The 22543-nt window shown below is 40.6% G+C and overlaps 3 protein-coding genes across 6 annotated transcripts in view; 2 read left to right on the top strand and 1 right to left on the bottom strand.

Annotated features, from left to right (window-relative positions):
• The window catches only part of rnf180a (ring finger protein 180a), a 97928-nt gene extending 95264 nt beyond the window's left edge, over window positions 1–2664 (top strand). For all 3 annotated transcript variants that reach the window (XM_074670214.1, XM_074670215.1, XM_074670216.1), the window contains exon 4: window positions 1311–2664. In XM_074670214.1, coding sequence (XP_074526315.1) covers window positions 1311–1516 — 206 coding nt within the window. In that variant the 3' untranslated portion in view covers window positions 1517–2664. The remainder of the gene's footprint in view (window positions 1–1310) is intronic.
• A 1314-nt stretch (window positions 2665–3978) lies between these two features.
• Window positions 3979–12142, top strand: rgs7bpa (regulator of G protein signaling 7 binding protein a). Its single transcript, XM_074671409.1, has 6 exons — window positions 3979–4929; window positions 5867–6033; window positions 9836–9966; window positions 10334–10478; window positions 10878–10948; window positions 11108–12142. The coding sequence occupies exons 1-6, from the start codon at window positions 4780–4782 to the stop codon at window positions 11197–11199; spliced, it is 756 nt and encodes a 251-aa protein (XP_074527510.1). The 5' UTR covers window positions 3979–4779; the 3' UTR covers window positions 11200–12142.
• Window positions 12143–13306: 1164 nt separating this feature from the next.
• c7a (complement component 7a) lies at window positions 13307–20545 on the bottom strand. Of its 2 annotated transcripts, none has more exons than XM_074669999.1 (19): window positions 20459–20545; window positions 19435–19581; window positions 19233–19282; window positions 19035–19113; window positions 18711–18852; window positions 18481–18625; window positions 18247–18385; window positions 17338–17481; window positions 16987–17230; window positions 16119–16235; window positions 15875–16038; window positions 15516–15744; window positions 14983–15151; window positions 14742–14829; window positions 14520–14652; window positions 14247–14435; window positions 14018–14117; window positions 13742–13926; window positions 13307–13655 (listed from the first exon to the last, which is right to left on the bottom strand). In XM_074669999.1, the coding sequence occupies exons 2-19, from the start codon at window positions 19438–19440 to the stop codon at window positions 13471–13473; spliced, it is 2508 nt and encodes an 835-aa protein (XP_074526100.1). In that variant the 5' UTR covers window positions 19441–19581; window positions 20459–20545; the 3' UTR covers window positions 13307–13470. The 2 variants fall into 2 exon arrangements, with proteins under 2 accessions (XP_074526100.1, XP_074526099.1); XM_074669998.1 differs by having other exon boundaries at window positions 14983–15154; window positions 20459–20541.
• Between the last annotated feature and the right edge of the window lie 1998 nt (window positions 20546–22543).

The raw sequence follows: 22543 nt of genomic DNA, 5'->3' as shown, positions 1-22543 counted from the left end.
ATGAGCAGATTATCTATGTTTAGATTTTATCGGTCAAACTTACTCTATACTCTATACCATAACATATCTGCAGAAACCCAGTGTTACTGTGATGGGTAAGACTGAAAAAAAAGACAGTTAACAAAATTTACCAGTAAAATGAACATTAAATTTGATTTATGTAGCAACAAACATGTATTAGATAATGCCGAATCTTCCCTGCCAATGCCAAACAGCTTATTTTCCTGTTGCTATTGACTCAGGCTTTAAACTTCTGGTAAACCCGGGTGCTTAGATTTTTCCTAATCTTGTTTCTTCTGACTTTCATCATCCAACAACACCAAACAAATGTCAACAGTAGAAGGAGCTGTTTGGTATTGGCAAAGACGATTTGGAAAATTGTTAATAGGCTCAACCCACATACTCTACTCTGCTGCTCATCTCACACATGCATGTTCGTTGCAAATGTGGCACCAATTCATTGCTAAAAAGCAACAAAGAATTAATCTACCGATTACAAATTCCCTTATTTTTTGAGCTGTGTTCATGTAAGTGGCTGTCTTAAGTGCTGTCTCATTACACACAGAGTGAACTCTTAAGGGGAGCTGTGGTAGCAGATCCACAAATTAGCTTCTAATTTGTACAACTGTTGACCGCTCACCACTAATTAAAGCAACGAGATCCAAAACATGACTCAATGCTTTAAACTTCATCATAGGTCGGCAGCTCCAAGAAATACAGTGGCACCACATGGAGACTCTTTATCAAGCCATATTTACCTGACAATGGCTCTATGCCAATGAGGTTATGAGGTCTTAATACCCCCTGAAAAAAAGTGTCAGTGAAAAACTGATAAGAAAAGAAAATGGAGATAATGAGTCTAAAATAAATACTGAGTTTCAAGGGTAATGCAGTTTGATGCCCCCATTTTTACAGGCTTCCTTTGTGACTATCCTTTCATTTCTAAGTTGTCTTTGCAATGCAGCATGCAAACTGACAAACCACACAAAGAATCTTGTGGTCCACTCCCCTTACCTTTTAACATCCATGTTATATTGCTTTTTATAACCACAGTCTACACAGCTTGTTAAGTTTCATGTCACTTAAAGGTTTATAACAAGTTTCATCAGACACAAAAGAAGTCATGAGACTAAATACTTTTAAATGCCCATGTGTTTCTCTTAGCTGATGTATTTGACTGTTTTGGTACTAGTATAATACATTAAAGTAGCCACTTACAATAAGTAAGTAAAACTACTTTAAAAACAATATGTAACCACTTTCTGTTTGGCTTAAAACAAGATGTGTTACCTTATTTTCCTCAACACCAGGCTTCCAGAGACCGTCCAGTCCCATCGCTCGGCATCAGTTCCCTCATGGAGGAAGCTACCGCCTGGATGCTCTGGATTTTGACGACGACTCTCGTGGCTGGCGATTTGACATGGACATGGTCATCATCTACATTTACTCCGTCAACTGGGTTATCGGCTTCTTCATATTCTGCTTCCTTTGCTACCTCTTCTTCCCTTCTTTTTGACAAACAAAAACACAACACTGAGGGAGGCTGGAGACTCTGAGAGATGAGTGTAGAGTAAGGACTAGAAGATGAAGCAGAGGTCAGAGACATATGCATACAGGGGGGATTGAGGTGTAATAACTGATACGGAGTGAAGTTCAAGCAGGTAGGTTGGTGTGGTGTAGGGAAAACATGAGTGCGCCTGTTTGTTGTCTCTCATTAATAAATGATAAAAATGGGGAAATTGTGTATGGGGGGATGTTTGGGAATCCAATGTTCTGTGTTTTCTAGCTCCACTCGATGCACATACAATGCAGGTTGCACATCATGTTCTCCCCCTGAACAGAGCATACCAAAAACAACAACAGGTTTGGCTTTTTCCCAGAAAGATAAAGTCGAAAAAAACAAGGCTTCAACCAATATATGATTGTTTCTCGCAACCAAAGTAAAAGAGACAGGGATTACAGAAATAAGCTACTTTTGAGTGGATCTTAATGTTAATGGGTATGAGATCATTATTGAGTCTTTCTCAACCTTTCTTTCCAATTGAGCACAGGACATCATCACTTTTAAACCTTTTTAGTTTGCAGTTGCTTAACACCATGCAGTATTTTTGGCTACGTTTTTTTTCTAGCTGAAAATGAATATTGGAAGGTTTTCTTATGCACCCCCTGGGTGGCAGTAATGTAAAACTGCAACAATTTCATTTATGTACTGAAAAACTAAGACAAAAAAATCGTTTTGGCTGTGACTTCAAACTGATCATTAAATTATATGTGGTCAAGTTTTTCTCTTTCAAGCCATGTGCTTGTGTTAATTACATCACCTATTTCTTGATGTACCAAATACTGCCTAAAGGCTTCATATGTCCGTTAAGGATTATGGCACACCCAAAGCACTTATTAATCTTAGTCTGGAATGACTTCACAATAAAGATCAGCGATGACAATTTTTCTGTGAGAATCTTATAATGTCTGAAGTATTCTGCCCCATTCTCTTTTAGCTTTGTGGTTAAACTATGCGCCCCATGTACAGAAGCAACAAAGGTTCAGATCAAGCTGAAGCCCTGAGCTGTTTTTCCTTTCTGGCTCTGCCCTGTTTCTACTCCAGCCATTGTCCCATCCTCTTAATGACAACTGTGAAATATTAAATCAAACCATTACAATGAAATCCAGAAATTGTTTCAATCATGTATATGCATTGAACAAAGGACTCACAATTGAAATTGCTGACATTGGTAATAAATTCATAAATTATTGATAATAGTTGTGGGTCCTGCAGTTTCTTTTGTTGTTGAGTATTTTTTCTGGAGAGCCGGGCTTTGGGATTTTGCCAGATGTACAGCAGGAAAAGTTAAAAGTCTGAAAGCCTTGCTGGTAACAGTTTTGGTCAATAAACAGGAAAGTATATGTCACCTCAGTGGTCTGGACCACACAGGCTCTGGTACCTCCCCCCAGGAAGGTATAAGTATGTGAAATACTTGAATCACTTATAATGTGTATTAGTGCATTTTAGAGTAAGAAATGTTGTTTAAGAGCAACTTTCAGGGTCACAGGTGACAATACACTAATTTTTAGTAGGTCGTCTACATCCAAATCATGACTGTGCCACTTTGAAACAGACATCTACTCATCCTTTAAGCCACAGGTGTATGCAGTTACATGTCCCAAACACTCACATGAATGGACAGCTCTCCTTGTGCTCACAATTAAATAATAATGTAGGTTTCAAGAGAGCACTCAGCGTACGTTGAAATGGACTGCTGATTTATTCAGAAAGTCAACCACTTTTCTCTTTGTGATTGTGAATAGCAAGAGGGGGAAGTAGTCACTGCAGAATGTTACTAATACTTTTAGGCACATTTGTAGATTCTTAAAGTAAAAAATGACCAAAAAAATACAGTTAGGTGTTTTTATTTGTAGTAACCACACATAGCACTCAAAAGTTATTGCTAAATGATGCATTGCACTAACTCATGTATACTTTATGTATTCTGCTCCATTTGCGTGTGAGTGCTGAAAGCAGGTTGTTTCAAATGCTCCTCCTCCATTTCCAGTCACTGTATGTTTTACTTAGTGTAAAGGATACACACAAATACACACCCTTTGAAGAAAGAAGAGGTGAAAGGTGAACCTGTAAAAGGATCTGAATCCCAATTACATTTATCTAAGCCTTTGTTTAATCCTAAGAAGTATCAGGAGCATGTGTTTGGTTGGAAAAAAAAAAAAAGAGATGAAGAACAAAAATAGACATTGGAAAAAAAAAACCTCTTAAATATGAGTTAGAAGATTTGTTCAAAAGTTCCATTCAAACGCTGCTGCTCAGACTTTAAGTTGATCCCTGTGAAGTCTTTTCTGCTGTACTTCTTTTCTGTGTGGGAAAAAAAGTGGCCAGCTGAATGAATTTACACGGTTAGGAGCTCATATTGGCTCCAGCTCAGGGCGGGGGTCTGACATGATGGGCCCTATTAGTATTCCCGTCCTTTGGGTGCGCAGCGTTGCCAGCCTCAGAGCCACGTCAGGCCTGTAGCAACTGCTCGTCTTCAGCTGCCTCTCCAAGGTTAGAGACAGGCCCACCCGATGAGCTGGAAACACTCGAAGTAGAAGACACTTGAACTGAGACCGCAAACCAGGATTGAAGTTTTGGGAAGGCTGAGATTTCCCACCCGCGCAGAGGCTCTGAGCGTCAGCTGTGCGCTGCGGAATAGTCAGCGGGGACATTTGCAGTGTTGTTCCGTCCCTGTAAGGAGGTTGTGCGCTGAGGGAAGATCGTTATCGTCCGTCTTATTGGTGCTTAATGGAAACGCGCAATCACAAAAAATGGTTGCATTTGGAGAATATCCGTGAATGTGATTGTCTCCTTCCGACATCGGTGCGTCAGAGGAGACACCTCAGCTAGCTGGACTCCGGGTTTGGGTGTGAAGTGCTCACTGTGCACCGTGTGCTGCTGGAGTGAAGGTGACTTGTCGAGGCAATGCGGAGAGAAGTCGCGGGCGCTCATCCGGTACTTCTTCTGCGCTCTGAAGCTCGTCTGAGAACACATTTTCTCCGTCTGCCACACTAGAGGGGAGGAACGTGAGAGATAGGCTGAGCAATAACAATAATCGAGGTTCAACGCCAGCCAGTAGTTGGCGGAGGTGAATTGAGAGCAAGCGAGGAGAGAATAAGGTGAACAGTGAGGTGCAGGGTGGTGAGGCAGGAAGACGGAAAGTGGTGGAGTTTGGAGGGGGGAAATAAGACAAGAGCGTTCTGTATTAGAGCTGTTTTATTAGTGGATGTGTATGCATGAGTTCTGCATCGAATGGGCGCAAAAACCGCCCCAGATCCACCGGGAACATCTTCCAGATCGGCAAACCTCCTTACCGAGATCCACAGAGGAGGGAGAGCACCGAGAGTACCCGCAAAGCTCAGCGCGCCGTGGCCGACTGCAGAATGGTAGGTTTGCGGCAGACAATGCCTGCATGGTGCCTCTCACAAGGACTGCTGTAGTATGATCCAAACATTTCTTTGTTCGAGGACGATCTACTGTCCCGTGCCTGTAGGATTCACGGGAGCAGGGGGGAAAAAGCCCGTAGCCCGGTCTGGGAGCCTAAAAATAGCTGAATGCATTTGCATTGCTTTGTCGGCAGTGAAGCCAAACAGATCATCTCCGCGTGCAGACTGACTGTGTGATTTGCATTCTGAGTTTTGGAAGCTGCTGGGGATTTGGGTTCATTTCAAAAATCGCATAAATTACAAGATTAACTGACTAGGTGTGTGAGATCATTGCACACAGGTCCTGTGTTCTGACAGATGGTGAGAAAGAGGATCATAGTCTGCTTTACTGCTTTACGTGATGGAGTCTTGCTGATCGTATACAGGAGTGCAGTAGGATGCTGTGCAGGAGTTGCAAAAAAAGGCAACAAAATATTTGCATCTCAGTCTCAAGCTCTGGGGTTGTGCAAACAACCAAACTCAACATTATGGAACCCCTGTTATTAAAACAGACTCTTTCACCGTCATGCATTTGGATTTTAATGATGATAACAATGCTTCCTACTTTTTGCTTGATCGCATTTTTCCTGCACAGTGAAACTATCCTTTTCGACCGCATTTGTGCAACATTGCAGTTTCTTTCTATTAACTCACAGTGTACCTGCCCTGGCAAATTATTTCTGTCACTTTGGGGGGGAAAGAAAAAGCCTGTCTAGATTCAGTGCAGCTCAGCATTTTCTTCATGGCTAGCACAGTTTTATGTTGACATGCAAGCAGACCACCTATAAAGGTTTTTTTTCTCTACTGCACTGACTTGACCAGGTGCTTTACTCTGCAGAAGTTGCTTACTGTGTCTAAAAGAAGTAAAGTTTAACTCCTCTCTTTTCTTGTAACACAGATCGTCCAAGAGTTCAATACACTTGTGGCTCTCTACCGTGAACTGGTCATCTCTATTGGTGAAATCACTGTGGACTGTCCCTCCTTACGAGCTGAAATGCTGAAGACCAGAACCAAAGGCTGCGAAATGGCGCGAGCAGCTCACCACAGTCTGTCCTTGATATCTGGGTGAGTTGGCACACACACTGTCCATGGTGCTGAATTTGCAAACCGTCCACCCTGCAACACCACCGCTCCCAAAGTTGTAACCAGTCTAATTTTACCAAAGTACATCTCTAATTTGCATAAGCATCCCTATTTTAAGCTTCATGTACACTTAAGCCTGCTCCTCCACACTTCAAAGAAATCATACAAGTGACTCCTCCTTTACTTTGAGTGGGGAAGAGAGTCTGAGTTGAAAACAGGGCATAAGATCAGGAAATGTCTGTTATTACTGGAAAGACAGAATTAACAGGAAACAATCCCAAGAACAAGCTGTAACCAGCATACACTTCCCATTAGCTGGGCCTGAAATGTTAATGCTCAGAGTGGAACACTTCCCAGCATGAATATCTGAGAGAACAGTATCAATAATGTGCAACCACAGACTTTTGCATGCTTGCTTTTAGTGCACGGTCAGAGAGACTGCATGTATGTGTGTGTGGAGTTTGTGGGTGGTGTCTCACTTTGTGGTCATTTTCAGATACAAGCGTGCGCCTCATCAATCCATTTCTTTTGTGGCCAATAGTGCAGAATATTCAGAAGAATTCTGAGGCTGTTTTCTTCCATCCAAACACCAACACGACTACCACAGAACAGTCACAGTGATCAAATGAGCTGGGTTTAAACTATATGATGCATGGTTTGTTTATGGTGGAAGTTTTGGCAGTGGGTAAGAACAAATGACTGTACCATCGAGACAAGACAATGCCAGGTAGCTTGGCTGTCACCCTTCACTGAGCACAACATCTACTCCACACTGTGGCCAGTGGAAGAAGGGCAAAGCAGGGCTTGGGATTTGAAGGTCCTTAGCGAGGTTATAAGATGCCAGCTGACCTGGCACTCTCTGACTTACTTAAATAACAATCAGACAGACCGAAGCAGGTGTTAAGGCGGGTTTGGAGGGCGTCTGCAGTGCCAGCTGCCCACCACAGCCTATTGGAAGAATGGCAGCATCAGGTTTACTCTTCCTATCACTGATATATCTCATTATTTGTTAAAGAAAAGGGATGCAGGCCCTTTAGATATTAGTTCAGGATTAGGATAAGGATCTCCCTGATGACATTTTTTTATGTCCCTCTTCATAACCTGTTTGGTTGCCTCAGTAATAAATCCACTTGCCATATCCTACACCCTTTCAAAGATCCACATCTTTTACTGTCTGTTCCGTACATGACAAAATCTGATGTGGACGCTTTAAAGCACAGACGCATGGCGCTCATACATGAATAGAGAGTAACCATGTTTATTGTGTGTTTTCCCAGCCTTGGAGAGGCACGGATCACACAACCTTTTTTAACTTTGGAGTGACAGTGGCAGATCTGTCCTCTTTTCAAATGTATAGCTCACAATCATGCAGCAAGATACAGTTGTCTCTCCATGACAAGCAGCGTCCATTATAGACTTGTGGTTGAAATTTCTGCTGCTTCAGAAAGACGGTGCAGCAGCTTTAGGAAGAACTCACTGATAACAGCATCAATGTGATTGTCATAGTCATCACCAGCACATCCTCTAAAAGCTCCATCTCTAAAAGCTCTTCAACGTCTGTCTCCACTTCTGGAGAGACACAGAGCTCAAATTAGACAGCACAGGTCATCCCCCTTTAATCTAATAAAGCCAGTGTGTCTAAATGGTCTGAGTGATGCGGGGCCTCTCCGATGTGCTAGAGGAAAGCTGATAAGCAGGATAGCATTGATGACAGCTGTGCTGTAGCGACAGAAGACGGTGGAAGGCAGCACTGTGACAAAAACAAGGATGGCGAGGAGACGCTTTGCTGTTGAAGGAGAGTGAAACCAACAGCAGGATCTATGCGAGAAATGTTTGTAGCAGGTGCAGGTTTCACGCCTTTCGTCGCTGTCAATTTCACTTGTGATATCACACCCGCTGATATCACCTGCTGTAAATTTTCCCCACTCAACACCAGATTTATACCCTTGTGAAGCTACTGTGTTGTCTCTGCATAGCTAGTGATCAGTTATGTGTAAATAAAAACTACTCAGATGGTTGAATTATGTTTGAACTCATTCAGTGGGTTTTATTTTTATTGTGTCAGACGTTTGAGGGAGAAAAATATCAACATATACAGACCCTTGATAAAAAAAAAAATCCTGAAAAAAATCACTCACTGAGTATTTTGACATAGTTTTCATAGTTTTCAAACATAAATAAATGCATAAATCAAAACCTATGTCTATTGTAGATTCAATAGTCTTCTTCTGATCTGATACCATTTTAAAGAAATAAAGTTTGAGAATCTTTTTACACAACTCTGGTTAATGACAACTTTTGAAATAACTGCTTCACCTGCTTCAGACATATTGGTGACTTAGCCACAATCAGGTGAAGGTCTAACTGAAGCTGTCCCATACATTTGTTAAAATGTAGGTTGTTTAAAAATGAAAAAAGGAAAAGTGCTGTGGTTCGCTTTCAGATGTGGCTCTGATGTTTTTTGTGCTCAGATTGAAACAGTTATTTTTAAGCCTGCTTTAGATTATTTTACTTTTTTTTTTCTTATCTCAATCGTTCATTTTGGAAGAGTTAGTTTGACTTTTCCAAATGTAATATTGTGGCTCAACTTGCAAGAATGTGAGTGCAACAGTTGATCATGCTGGAAGAGCATAATAATCTAGGGGTGGAAAAAAACAGAAAACAAAGTCCAAAAAGAGCCCCACACTTAATCCTTGCAGAAGTAACAGTAGTTTCACTTCTGATTAATTACCATTATTTTTGTGCTTCATTATTTAGGTGCATGTTTACTTTTGCAAGACCCTAGGAGCTCTTTTTTCACATCTTTTCTGACCAGTGTAATTTATCATGGCCTTTCAGCACATGATGCTCATACTCTCACAACCTTAGCTTTAATGTCTCTAAGATAAAAACAACTTTTTGAAAGCAAGAAGTTAAGATTTTATGGGGACCGGAAAAAGGTTAAACAAAAATGTTTGTGTGTGTGACCTTTTTTGGTAGTCTATACACTCTATGTAGAAATGGGTACAGAATCAGCTACTTTTATAGGTACTGACCGAATCTGTCAAAAGTATCGCGAGTACCAATTCACGTAAAATCAAAAGGTACCATGTTAAGGTACCTAAATGCATCCTTGTGACTGTGAGGGAGGGGAAGAGTCGGCGATTTTCCATGCTGGACATGAACACAGCGTTGCAGGGGTATATATTAAAGAATAAATATGTTAAATTGAAAAAACTTTATACTTTATTATTAAATAAATAGATATTTTTACCACATAAACACAAAAAGTACCAAAAATTGGTACCGTTGAGTACCAGTACCAATTGCCAGGTACCGGACATTTGTACTGTATTGTTTCAAATGTAAAAGACACCCACCCCTACTCTCATGTAATTTCTTTATTACTAATTCTATTATTATTATTATTATTATTATTATTATTATTATTATTATTATTATTATTATTATTATTATTATTATTATCATTATTATCATTATTATCATTATTAAATAGACAGGGGAGAAATCTGGGGAGTAAGGAGCAGGAAAGACATGCCGCAAATATTCAGGGCCAGGAGTCAAACCAACAACTTCTGCAATTGGCACTACAGCCTCTGCATGTGGGATGAGTTTATTTGCTTTGCCACAGTTAGCATCCTGCTGGTTATCGGTGTTTGGTCTTTGAATAGTTGCACGAGCAATTGCAGTTTGCACATGCATGTTAAAAAAGTATGAGAATCAGGTCAGTTATTAGCATAACAAACTATAATTTTTTGTGTGTTTTAACTCTGTGTGATTTCAGGCCAGAGGATGGAGAGATCCACCCTGAGATCTGCCGACTCTTCATCCAGCTGCAGTGCTGTCTGGAGATGTACATCACTGAGATGCTCAAATCTGTCTGTCTGCTGGGCTCCCTACAGCTCCACAGGAAAGGTAAATGTGTGATCAGGTCTCGTGTCGATGGATGCATTTCAACTTCCCTTTAGTGAGTGTTTTTAAGTGTGAGTATTTCCAGGTGTAAGGTCACGTGAGCCTTTTGAGTGGTTGGCCTGGTTCGAATCTAACTTGCTGTCTTTTTCCTCCATATCAATTGCCATTCTCTTTTGTAAACAATGGCATAAAAAGCCTGAAAAAATGACTTTAAGAACACAGATTGTTTTCCCACACATAGCAGAAAACCTGTGTAGGCAATGATCATCATATAATTTAGGTCACACCCTCTTCAGATAAACACCCTCTGCATTTTAATGCCTGTGCCATGTTGGTTTATATCTACAGCTGCTTGTTCTGTGTGTTTTAGGTAAGGAGACCTGTGGCCCTCCTGGAGTGGACACTAAGATTGAGGACAGCTCAGACATCCCAATCCTGGAGGACACCTCTTCCTCCCCCACAGACTGTCCTCAGCTCTGCTGGCTGGTGGCCACTGACATAGAAAACATAGAAAAGTAGGCTGACTGAAACTTCTTATGTGTTATGTTGCTGGTCATAGATATGCATATACTGTACATCCTGTTTGATGATATAATTTTTACTATACACCACCCCATGATCTGCATGCTTCTGAGCATTACAAACCTCCACTGTTCATATATGACAGGCATTTTCATGTTAAATGTGTCACAGTTTGTGTGGTTGTATTTGATAATTGAAACATTTTCTCAAACAAGTCAAAGTATTTGAAAGAGTTTGCAAAAGGAGCACATCATAATGTATGCAGAATGTATTTTTTAAGCAGGTTTAAATATATTCCAAGGTATATTTTAAGATGCAAAAACTAAGTCAAGTGTTTGTGTATGAAAATATAATACATGAAAGATGCTGCAGGTTATTTTTGTCTTTTTCAGGGATATGAGAGAGATGAAGAACCTTCTCAGTAAACTCAGGGAGACAATGCCTTTACCGTTGAAGAACCAAGGTAAGATGAAAGCACACAGACACTCACACACAGAAGTGAAACTAAGAATCTCACGTTGTGAAATAAAGAAGGTGTTTTGGGATGAAGCGTGATCGTGTAACGTCCAGCACTGGCAGAGTTGTCTGACTTGGCAGAGGTCTGCTGTGTTCTTGTGCCCAGATGACAGCAGTTTGCTGAACCTGACTCCCTACCCACTGGTCCGACAGAGGAAGAGGCGGTTCTTTGGGCTCTGTTGCCTGGTAACCAGCTAAGGGCCCTGCCTTCATGGGTAGGAGGCGGCAACAAAGACACCATTACCCACTGTCCTTCACCACCTGTGTCTCCCACCAATCTATTACTGCCATTTTCAAAATAAATCGTCTCTTTCTCTTTTTTTTAAAGGCTGCCCATTTTATAATTTTATTTTTGAATACAAATAAGAATTGTAACTGCAGTGTGATGAAAACAAAAAATAGTCATAAACATATATTTTAAGATATTTTACAACAAATTTCTCCCTTTTCTGTAAAAGAGGTCAAAAAACTGCTCGTCCACCGTAAAAGAGAATGAGAGGTCTTTAAAAAAGTGTCAATGTTTGATTACTTCCACAAACCTGAGTGAATGAAAAGAGGATCTATGTTCAAAAAGGGAATTTTACTATCTGTCTATGTCAGAAATAATGCGATAACTTACAAATAGATGCCGTCTGAATATTTGTAGATGGCACTTGCAAAGACAGTTATACATTCGTCTGTCTCTGCTGAGGTGACAGGTCTGTGCAGAGTAAGTCTCTTGTGTGTTCTTGTCTCTGTTTTCTGTTCCTTGCTGTTTTTTCTTCTCAATGTACTTAATTTAGTCTTCCATAAACCAAGAACCTGTACCCAACTTTAACTTTCCAGCTTCAAAACGGAATATATGAAACAATACTCGAAAAGAATACTTCTTTGCACACAATATCTATCTATAAATTGAGACATTAGACTTGTACATACACATACTCTTTACGCAATGCTCTCTGGATTATTTTCAAAGTTGGGGTTGGTTTGCAGAGGATCTGTTGGTTGGTGTAAGCAGGGAGGCTCTCCCTCTGTCTGAGCTGCTCTGTGGAGACAGAGGGAGGCAGCATGGGTCTTGCTTATTAATCGTAGTGATCAATGTTTAGGGCACGGAGGAGGAACAATAGATGAAGCTGATATAGGTCATTTTACATTGTTAATAAAACTTTTGTTATTGAAACTTATTTTCTGGTCCTCAAGTTTCTTGCATGTAATGCACAGAATGATCCACCGGGTGGCGACAAACTACCAAAACAAAAATCCCCAAACATTTTCACATTAACTAAACTGTGAGTGTAATGAGGTCACATTACTGACTGAAAATCTGGGAGCAGTCAAAATGAAATATATCAAAGTTTCATTTTTAAACACTACAAAACTTTTAATGTCTAGAATTCTTTTTCCTTTATTTGCCACACTTTTGTTCGTACTTATCCTGGAGGTCAGACACACTGAGACAGACAGTGACAGTCACACCAGAGAAAGACCATCGTCAGATTTAAGTCCAAAACTTAGCTTTTGTAGCTCATGTTTGATTTCCCTTAAAATGTTTAAATCCAGTTCATTCATCTCAAGGGATGAAGACTAATTTAAAAAAAAATTTGAATTGTGTTTTACCTCTTTTTTTTCATATATGTATATCAAGGAAAGCACTTTGTGACTTTTTGTCATTTCAAAACATATCAAACACATGAGAGACCTTTCACCTTCAACTATAGCCCAGGGTAAATCCTGTTCTGTAAATGGTCTCTGCATTTCACTCTTTTGTCTTGATGTTAGTTTTTATGTACCACCTCTAATGAGCACTAGGGTCTGTATCAGCTCTAGTGCGCATGCAGCCCTGTCCTCTCACCCTCCAGCCTTTGGTAAAACCGAAGTGCACACAATAACCTTCACAGTGTGAAGAGAAGGTAAGTACCTGGTGTCTTCACACACTTTTTCAGGCATGTTCACACATAAACACACTTACGCTCACATTCACACAGTGTAAGGGCAGTGAGCCAGAGGCAGGAATAGACTGTCAGCAGGGGTTTGCTTGGCAGGTGGAGTGCTGTCTGGTTTGGAGGCACAGGGACTTTGGGAAATAGACCATATCAGTGCAGAACAGAACTTTAGACAACAACTTAGTGGACATTTAGGAAATTGGTTTCTTGCATATCCAAACTCACATAGAGTGTAGTGTGTGTGCAACCTGTGTTTGCAATAGAGGAACTATTAAAAAAGAATTACTGTTATGTATTTGGGCATTTCTCTGCCACTTACAGTGGCCATCATAGAAATCACAAGAATTAAAAGAAGTTCACCATGGTTGTTTTTATGCTTTTTATTCACAGTCTTTCATGTTTCCATTATGGTTTTATATACATAATGTTGTACTTTTACATTGTACTAAAGAAATTACATTGAAGGTTCTTTTTGAAAATACTGATAGATTATTACTTGGATTAATATTTAGAGGACATTAGCAAAAGGTCACATCCTTTAACTTCAGGCCTCACATGGGAGGATACTGACCACTGACACCTTTGCTCCTTTACATCTCTGCAGTCCTGCTTCACACTCACTCATGGTCTGAGCTGATGCGCTTGCATCCTCTCCCACACGGACGCACACATTCAATCCTGGTGTGGCACAGTCTGCAGAGTCCTTACAGCGACATTCATGTGTTTGATCTGCAAAGATAGCAAAGAGTCAAATCAGGAGAATGACCAAAAGCTGCAAAATCTTCTTTTCTGAAGGATGTTTTTAGCCTCTTTACCATCACAGGTCTCCCACATGTGACATTTGTTGCAGCCTGTTGTGCTGCGCACTGGCCACTCGCAGGCGCTGTTCTCAGCTACTGTGTAATTCTTTCCCATACACTGCAGCGTGTGCATTTTGCACACGTTCAGAAGAATTGATCTGTCTCCCGCTGGAGAAGTGGCGCATAGCTCCAGAGATGAACTGGAGACACAAAGAAAACAATGCAATCACTTAATAAGGACGTGGAAAAGTTGCACAACGATGCTCCTTGATGTTACTGAAGGACATGCACCTGCACTCAAAGGGCATTTTGCAGACACATCTCCCTCTTGCAGACTTTTCCCATGGTTTGCATTGCACCGTGGGAAAAATGCGTTCATGTGGCTCATTAACTGTGGGGTATGATGAAAGAAGTTTTACAACTTTTACAAAACACATCACAAAAATAAAAGATTAATTCTGAATAATTCTGAAGCTATGCCACCCACTAACTATTTCAATGAACCTTCTGTTAAATGTACCAGGAATGCATTGGATGTTTGCAGGGTCAGGTGAGAAATTCTGGCTGGAGTCACAGGAAATTGTTGCCTCTCCTACCAGACGTTTCCCTTCTGGACAGGATAAAGTGACCCTCTCCCCAATGTGATAGTTCTTGTATAAAGGTGAGGCGATGACATCTCCAGTGAGAGAATCAAGTGTGCACCTCGACACTAGAAGGAAAAAAAAAGCTCATTTTAAAAAATAAAAGAAGTGAAGTTCATTGTGACTGGAAAAACACTGTTAGATGTGCTCACACGTGCACAGTCCAGGGTTGGGTTGCCAGGTCTGGTCAGCTGCGCATTCAATAATGCCTTGACCAATGAGATAAAAACCACTGGTGCAGGTGTACTCCACTTTACTGCCCACAAGGTAAATGTCCTTAGGGTCCTGAGGAGCAAGAAGATTAATATCCATTTTTGAGTTCTTCATTAAATCAATTGAATTTGCTTTAATGAACAGTTGCTCTTCATCTTTACCAGGATGTAGCCATTGATAAGTGCAGGTGGGACTCCACATCTCTCACTTGCTTGAAGAGTATAATCAAAGCACTGAGGCTCCATGGTTCTGGAGAAATAAAGGAAAACTGTTTTACAACAGTATATTGATTGAAATGTGTGTGAAACTTCCCCCTGAAGGAATTCAAAGCCTCATGTGATAGTGCTGAAAATATCATTCAATTCACACTGCAAAGTAAACTGAAGCTCCCCCTGACTGTACCGTAAGTACTGCAGGTCTTCTGTCTCACAGTCAGACGTCTCAGTAGTTTCTCCAATACAGTGCTGTCCCCCGTTCTGAGGAGACGGATTGGAGCAGGAGCGGCTCCTTGACCTTCGTCTCCCAGAGCACGAAGACCAGGCGGACCAGCAGGTCCAACTGCCGTGGATCACTCCTTGATGAGCAGTGGAAGTGGAAAGATGTGATAAACAGCACTTTTTGCCCTAGCAGCACCCATGTCCCCAATGTCAGAGGGCCTCTCAACAGTATTTGATTGTTAGGTTCCTAAAGTGATATAGCAGCTCTGATGCTTTCTTTTACGACAGTTAGCCTGGAATCCTGTCCTAGCATTAGCAGCAGCTCTAAATCTGGATATGAAGCCCCGAAAAACAAAAATTTTGGTCTCTATTGGTTGATTATTAACCCTCTTCATTTTGAATGCTGATGCATTCAGTTGCATGTCACCATCTTTTTATAACTATAAGCAAAGATGTGAATAAAAGGGATCTCTTTAACATGAAGAACTGTCCTCTCACCTTGCTGACCCTCTACTTCTGTTCCCTGCTCACAGGCCGCTCCTGATGTGCCAGGCTTACAGATGCATTTGCAAGTATCACCATTCATGACTGCCAGGCCATTGTTGTGACAAGGCCGGCAGTGGCAGCTGTTGCTCTCAGCGAGGTACTGCTCTATGGCCCTGCGAAGGTAAAGTTTCTTCACACAAGCACACTGAACCTCCTTCACTAGCTCTGATATGGGCCGCAACTACAGGAAACAAGTGAAAGAGGAGAGGGAGAAGACTTGAGAGGGGTGGTAGTATTTTTCAAATCCAGGCAATTAAAAGCTAAAATGTACACAGAGATTGTTGATTTAAAGGGTAAAGGTCATATCTTACTGTTTTTTTGGTGACTTTTGGAAATGATCGAATAGAGTCAGCCCAGTTTGTGTACTTTTCCCAGTTTGTGCTCGAGTCATCCAGCCCCAGTCTCATCAGTGCTGCTTTGTGCTCAACGCCACCACCCTCCACATTCACTTTGTTCAAGTTAGTTGTCCTAGTATCTTTGAAGAGAAGAGTTCACAGATGATGAATGATCTGAACATTAACATTTCAAATACCTGTTGGAGTGTTTAATATTTACCAGAGGATGAATCTGAGTGTTCATAGTGACCCTTCTTACAGCGCACTACTGTGATGGGGAATATGAGAACCCAGCGTTTTTTCTTTTCACATTCGTTGTACCGCTCGCTCTCACTGACTAAAAATCAGAGAAACATTAAAAGAAAACAACAGATGAAAGTTAGAGTTGGCTAGAACCAGTATTGACATGATGTGCCTGATGTTCAAGTTTGTTTTAAAGCTCCTTTAAAGAACTTTATGTAGGCTTTGGCGCCCCCATCTGGACTTAATTTACATGTGTGGCTCACGTCTACTGACAAAAAGTTTGTTGACTTCGAGAAATCCTAACACCAAAAGTGATGTGAATTATTACCTCCACCAAGGAGGTTATGTTTTTGGGAGAGTTTGTCTGTTTGTCCGTTTGTTTGCCTGTGAACGGCAAAAGTCAAAAAGTACGGATCTTGATGAAATTCTTAGGAAATGATCAAGACGAGACAAGGAACAAGCAATTAAATTTTGGAGGTGATCCAAATCACCGTCTGGATCCAGGACTTTTTTAAAGGATTCTTTATCATTGTGAGATAGGGCCATCTTCCTCATATGTGTATAACTCCATGATAAATGCTATGCAAAATAATACAAGACAAGTTCATGACAATTTCTGACGGCTGTAAAAGTACTTTTTATCACATTTCCAAATACAACCGTATAACAAAAAGGAAACGTGTCAATAAACCATTCAATACTAACAACAAGACAAAATATGAGTCACTAACTTCTTTGTCCTCAACATGTACCATCACAAATATAAAGTTTGTCATGCCCAGAGGTAAAACTTTTCTTTGATTTAAGACACTAATGAAGCAAAATCAATTTTTTTTTATCCTTACCCATCCAACTTTCAGTTTCTGCATCAATGCTGGCGATGACCTCGAAGGAGCCTCCGAGGCTTCCCTCAGAGAGGTAGTGTGTCCCATACCTCTCCAAGACTTTTCTGTAGGCAGCGTAGTCGTAGACTGATGGGAGTTTGGCCAGGGCCTTCCAAAATTCTTCAGATAAGGGGAGATACCGAGGAGCGTTGCTCTGGAACTGAGCTACCTCAATTTCATTCTTTAAAACCAACAGTTTTTTGTGCTAGGAGGGGAAAAACAAAAAAGAGGATGTTGAATTTTATTTCCATCTCTGTTGGAATTTGCTAATGACATTTTCTGTTTTACAAATTTACATTGATTTATACCCACTTGAGTCTTGTCCTCTGTCTCGTGGAAGTCATAATTCCTATATCCTTTGGTGGTCCCCTTCACTGTCTCTCTTTTGACCACATCCTTCGCATAGTGCCACTCACTGGTGTAGACTTCATCGCTGAAGTCGGTTTGAGCTGTGACCTAAAAATAGCATTATCTTAGGAGGAATACAGAACACAAAGACAGTGGTATTGTGGCAACATGAACACTTATTTGATACCAGGCGTGAATGCTTGATTGTGGATTCATTGATGCAGTGACATCAAGACATCCTGTGTGACTCTGCAGACTTCAGAGATGCCTGAAGCCACTGGCTTTACCGTATTTCTGTCGTTGCCATGTTAGATATTTAGAGTTTAAAGACACCAGATTCTAATTACAGTATGGATATGTATTGTGATGTTCCTAACATGGTTGCTCAGTTTTTGCAGGAGTGGCTCGTTAATTACAGGAAATCAAGCCCCACTGTGTTAATTTAGTGTCAACTGGAGCATCCATCCATTCATTATCTGCATCGCTTATCCTGTTGTTAGGGTCGCACATGGACTGGAGCCAACCCCAGCTGTCAGTGGGTAAGTGGTGGTGTTCACCCTGGACAGGCCGCCAAATTAAAGCATGTTAACAAATCAAACGTCACATGCTGTACTGAAGACTTGGAGGGAAATGTTTACTGAGTAATAAACCAGCTGTGAGATGGCTTATTTTCTCCATCTGGTTTCATGGTCTTATTTCTGAAACCACTGCAGTTTCCTCCTTCTGGCAAATTTAATTACTTCAGCTTCACTTCTGAGACTACATGCACTTCTTCATTAGAGTGTATGGTATTCTCCAGAAGTCATCGGGGCATACTAGAAGTATTAACTGACAAAGAGAAAAATAAAATGCAAGTAATTTCATGGGACCTACCATAAAGCTGTATTTAAGAGTACTGAGGGGTAATCTGTAGGGGGCGTTGTGGACACCACTGAATATGCTGCGACACTGGCCTCCAAAGCTGTACGTGTTGATAACACTGGCCCTCCATGTCTCTGTTACAGCATCAAACCTACAAACACAGAAAAGGGCCCTATTGGTTAGAAAACCGATCATCCCGCTGACTGTGGCGACAAATGTCACTCCTTCTGAAGGTGTGTCTCTCACCCAAGTCCAAGGAGGTCAGTGTTTGGTGGCAGGACAGTATCCGTGCATACAATGTATCTCTGGATATCACAGACACGTTCATCAAGGCCATCTCCCTCGCAGTCCTGATCCCCATTGCACACCAAGGACCGACTTATACACTTCCCTGAAGGTCAAAGATGGACATTCATCTCTGTGATTGTAACTTTATTTGTTGTTATTTCTCGTGTGTAGTGAGTTTTATTTCTTACCTGATCCACAGCGAAACCTGTCTCCGCAACCGTCCTCTAGAGGGCAGCCTTTAGTTGTTTCACATGACCTGGTTTCAGTGCGGCTTCCATCGCAGGGGTTCCCACCAAACTGTGCATATACAGCCATGGGCCTGCTTCTGGTCTGCAACATACCACAACATGACAAAATAACACAAGCAAATACAAATGTAACCTGTTTTCATTAATTCATCAGCCCCACAGAGAGAATATATCTTCAACATCTGCTTTAAAAGTGCTGCATTTTATCACTCATGCCCGTCCTCATCAGTTATCAAGAAACATGAATGTTTTCATCTTCCTGACCTGTGATTTGGTACAGCCATCACACTCTGACCAGTCACCAAAAGGCCCCCACTGGCAATGAACTCTCTGTTGACAAAACCTTAAGAGTTGATCAGAAATCAAAGTTAACAAATAAATAAAACTGCACAATCTTCAGAAACATGTGTCCTTACAGTATTTGGCTGTTAAAGGGGAAATAATCAACAGAAATAGATTTACCCTCTGTCAATGAACAGGGGCAGCAGCAATGGTAACACTGCAGGAAATTTCTAACGCAGTGGAGCAAAGAGGACAGAAAAGGAGAAGAGGAGGAAAAGAAAGGGGGGAAGGGTTAAGGCAGTTAACAATTACTACAAACAAATAATAACCAATGTCAAATATATCTGTATAATCATTGTTATTGAGAGTAAAATCTACTAACCTTCATGCTGAGTGAAGAGCAGCACACAGAGTCCTGCACTGGCTCTAACTCTGCCTATTTATACCAAGTTTTTTTACTTTTTTTTTTTTCTTCAGGAAAGGGAGTTGAAGTCTTCAGGGGTCCTTCCATGGAATTCATGCTGAAGCTCTGGAGTGCAGATAAGCAAACATTTGGACTACCACCACACTCTTCCAGGAAGTCATTTTGAAAATGAAAGTAAGTTTGTTTCATTCCTTTAAGAGACCATCTGTCCTACATGTAGTTGCCAAAACACCGATATCCTATAATCACATGTATACCATAAAACAGCCTTGTGATGCAACCAACAAATCCATGTGCTGTCCAAAGTAAACCTTTTATCAGCGAGGGGGGAAAGCACATGTTTAAACAATCAGCTTCAGTGTTTTCAGTCCATTTGGTTTTAATGCTTCAGCCCTGGGTCTCTACAGCATGTTGCACAACAGATCTTTTTAACCACCAAGTATTTCTCCCTCAAGGATAGTTCACTTCCTAATGATATCTGCCAGGAGATTAGAATCCTCATGCCAACTATTACTGTTGTGCAATATTTGAAATCTGTGCTAAAAGATTTTTACTAATGTGGCCCATCTTCTCAACAAATCATGTCACTCTATTTGTATCACACTTGATTTTAAGCTGGAATAACATATATGATACTTCAACTTTAAAATTTGATCTGCATTAAGCTTCATGAAAAAAAAACACATAAAGTGCAACAGAAATAGCCATTAAAGAATTTCCACAGCTCATGTGAAAACTAAGGCTCTTCTTGTACAAGCTTGGAAGTGTTTAAAAGCAGCACAGTGTATCAACAAGTCAAATAAAGTTGTGTGAAGTGGCAACTGGTGAAAATAAATGTAGTTATAGTATCATTTTATAAGTCAAGGTCAGATGAATCAATAAATGAACATTAAAACAGAAACCTAAAAGCTATACAATCTAAAAACAATGTAAAACAGTTAAACCCATCGGAAAAATCAAATTGCACGACTTTTTGTCATACCTTAGTGCGAGCTAACCTCAGCTATCAAAATATGAGGCAATGTGGAAATGCTAACAACGGCAGTTCGTAAAGTGTCCACTTTAAAGGCCCGGCCCGGGAGTACCGGAAACCTCATTCACATCAAGCCAAAAAAAAGACTTTTTCAAAGCTGAAATAAACGAGTTGTAAACAGCTTGGTACAAGAAATAAATTCAGTCTGAAAAGATAACTTCTCTAAACGGAGCACATTGTATGGGGGTAATAAGCTCGGCTAATTAGGAGATATCAAGATGACGAGTTTAGCCAATCAGAGGCACAGCTCAGTTGACTGACAGGCGGGCACCCTATAGCTGTTACTGTGGGGGCTCAAAGCCCGCCCCTACGGCTCCAGCTTCGCTTCGCGAAATCAAAACGAGGTTGGTGAAGTCGAGGAGACTACATCCAATCAAAATATAGGTGTTAACGTAGTTATGCACTCATCATAGTAAGAAGTTCTTAATTTGAGACAAAGCCAAAGACTTATATGATGTAATATTATCCATCCAACACTGGAGGGCAACAGAGATATAAGAACCGTTACCTCTTTAAGGATGAAATGTGATTCCAGGCTGAGTAATGTCATAATATGGCAGTAGAGAAAGTTGTTGTGCTTGAAAACTGCAATAAGGTTTCCATGTTTGTCATGAAAGGGTGATCACAGGGCTCAAAATATTCTCCTCTGTGTGTATTGAAGATGCAAAGCGTCACAGGTTTAAACTTATTCTTAATCTCTTTGTATAATTATGGACATTTACCATAGCTGATACACACAACAGGTGGTCAAACTGTGTAAATTGGACAATAATAAGTAAGGATTAGTATCAAAAATATGCTATAAAATGTGTTAAAACAACTTGTTAGATGTTTTGTTTAAAGGTGTAGTTTGCTTTTCTGTTTGCTTTTTTATCATAGTATTTTATATGACATTTCCGCCATTTTTAACCAATGAAAGGCTCAATGTGATCAATGATATCACTGTTTTCTCTCTTTTTTTGAGGTCAGTTGTTTTCTTTTTAAATTTCATTTTTACAGTGTAGTAGACTGTTAAAATGATCTTCATGGTAATGGTAAGCGCGATGGTGACATAGAATGAGTCTTTTTTCGGTTCACACTGATTCCAGGTGCCCGTCATTTACAGAAATACACACAAGACAAATTAGCCCTGTATCCAAGTGAAGGATGTCAAATGAATTTGAGCCTTAAATTGAAATAGGTCACATGGTAAAGATTTCTCCAGCCTCTGTGGTAATGAGGTTTGGAAATGAAAATGCTTCCTCTGGTTTGGAACCGAGATGCATACCGTAGAAATTAGGAAACAAAACCTGTAAACAAATGCAATACGCCTGCCCCCTCAGCATTTCTTTCCCTGAAAATGAAGGTTCCCTTAGGGGATTAGTTTTATTCAAGAGTAATTTTGCAAGTACATCAATTTAAGAGGGATACAGAAATTGTGAGGTGAGTGGAAACTGAGACAGTGGACTGTTTCTCTAACAATACACAGAAGTATGCTTTATTAAGGCACCAGCGCATATTTCATTACCTATAGCATATAACAAGGTGTCTAGGTAGCTCCATTATTCTACCACAGTTTATTCTTAGTTCTAATCTGAAGTCAGTTTATTTGAGCAAAGAATCAGCTCATATACAGGAAAACAAAGGACAAGTCATGTCTGTTCTCTGGATAATAGTCCGAGATCTTGACTTCAAAAGACCACTCAATGCTAAATGACTCAGCTACTGTACAGCAGCAAGCCAAGTCCCTGCACGGCAGGCTAGAATAACAGTTGGCTCAGACAATAGGCCACCAGACCGTGCCCTCCATTAGTGCTGCCTCTGTGCCTGTCATGATGTTCAGAGGTCATATTTGATCACCATCTGCCCCTCAAGTTTGGCCAGCCAGAGAGCAACAGTCTGTCAGACTGAGACAAAAAAGAGATTAAGTTAATGAATATGCAGCGTGTGTGTTCAACTTGCCTCTAGGGGTAAGTTTGAAAAACATATTTTAACATGACTTTTGTTAAAATGTGTCCTGAGAGTCCAGTGGTCAGAATGGAGGCTTTATGAATC

The sequence above is a fragment of the Halichoeres trimaculatus genome, unplaced genomic scaffold (genome assembly GCF_033239565.1).
Source record: "Halichoeres trimaculatus isolate MK-OKI-2021-1 unplaced genomic scaffold, fHalTri1.1 fHalTri1_scaffold_5, whole genome shotgun sequence".
Classification (NCBI taxonomy): domain Eukaryota; kingdom Metazoa; phylum Chordata; class Actinopteri; order Labriformes; family Labridae; genus Halichoeres; species Halichoeres trimaculatus.
This window is presented reverse-complemented; position numbering and strand designations above follow the sequence as displayed.

What these genes read in the sequence shown, in the direction of transcription:
- rgs7bpa (XM_074671409.1), top strand. Translation starts at nt 4,780, where the DNA reads ATGAGTTCTGCATCGAATGGGCGCAAAAACCGCCCCAGATCCACCGGG. An exon ending in CCGTGGCCGACTGCAGAATG is followed by an intron (nt 4,930 to 5,866) that starts GTAGGTTTGCGG and finishes CTTGTAACACAG; the next exon opens with ATCGTCCAAGAGTTCAATAC. An exon ending in CCTACAGCTCCACAGGAAAG is followed by an intron (nt 9,967 to 10,333) that starts GTAAATGTGTGA and finishes TGTGTGTTTTAG; the next exon opens with GTAAGGAGACCTGTGGCCCT.
- c7a (XM_074669998.1), bottom strand. An exon ending in ACACTCAGATTCATCCTCTG is followed by an intron (nt 16,039 to 16,118) that starts GTAAATATTAAA and finishes TTCTCTTCAAAG; the next exon opens with ATACTAGGACAACTAACTTG. An exon ending in TTATCAATGGCTACATCCTG is followed by an intron (nt 14,653 to 14,741) that starts GTAAAGATGAAG and finishes CTTGCTCCTCAG; the next exon opens with GACCCTAAGGACATTTACCT.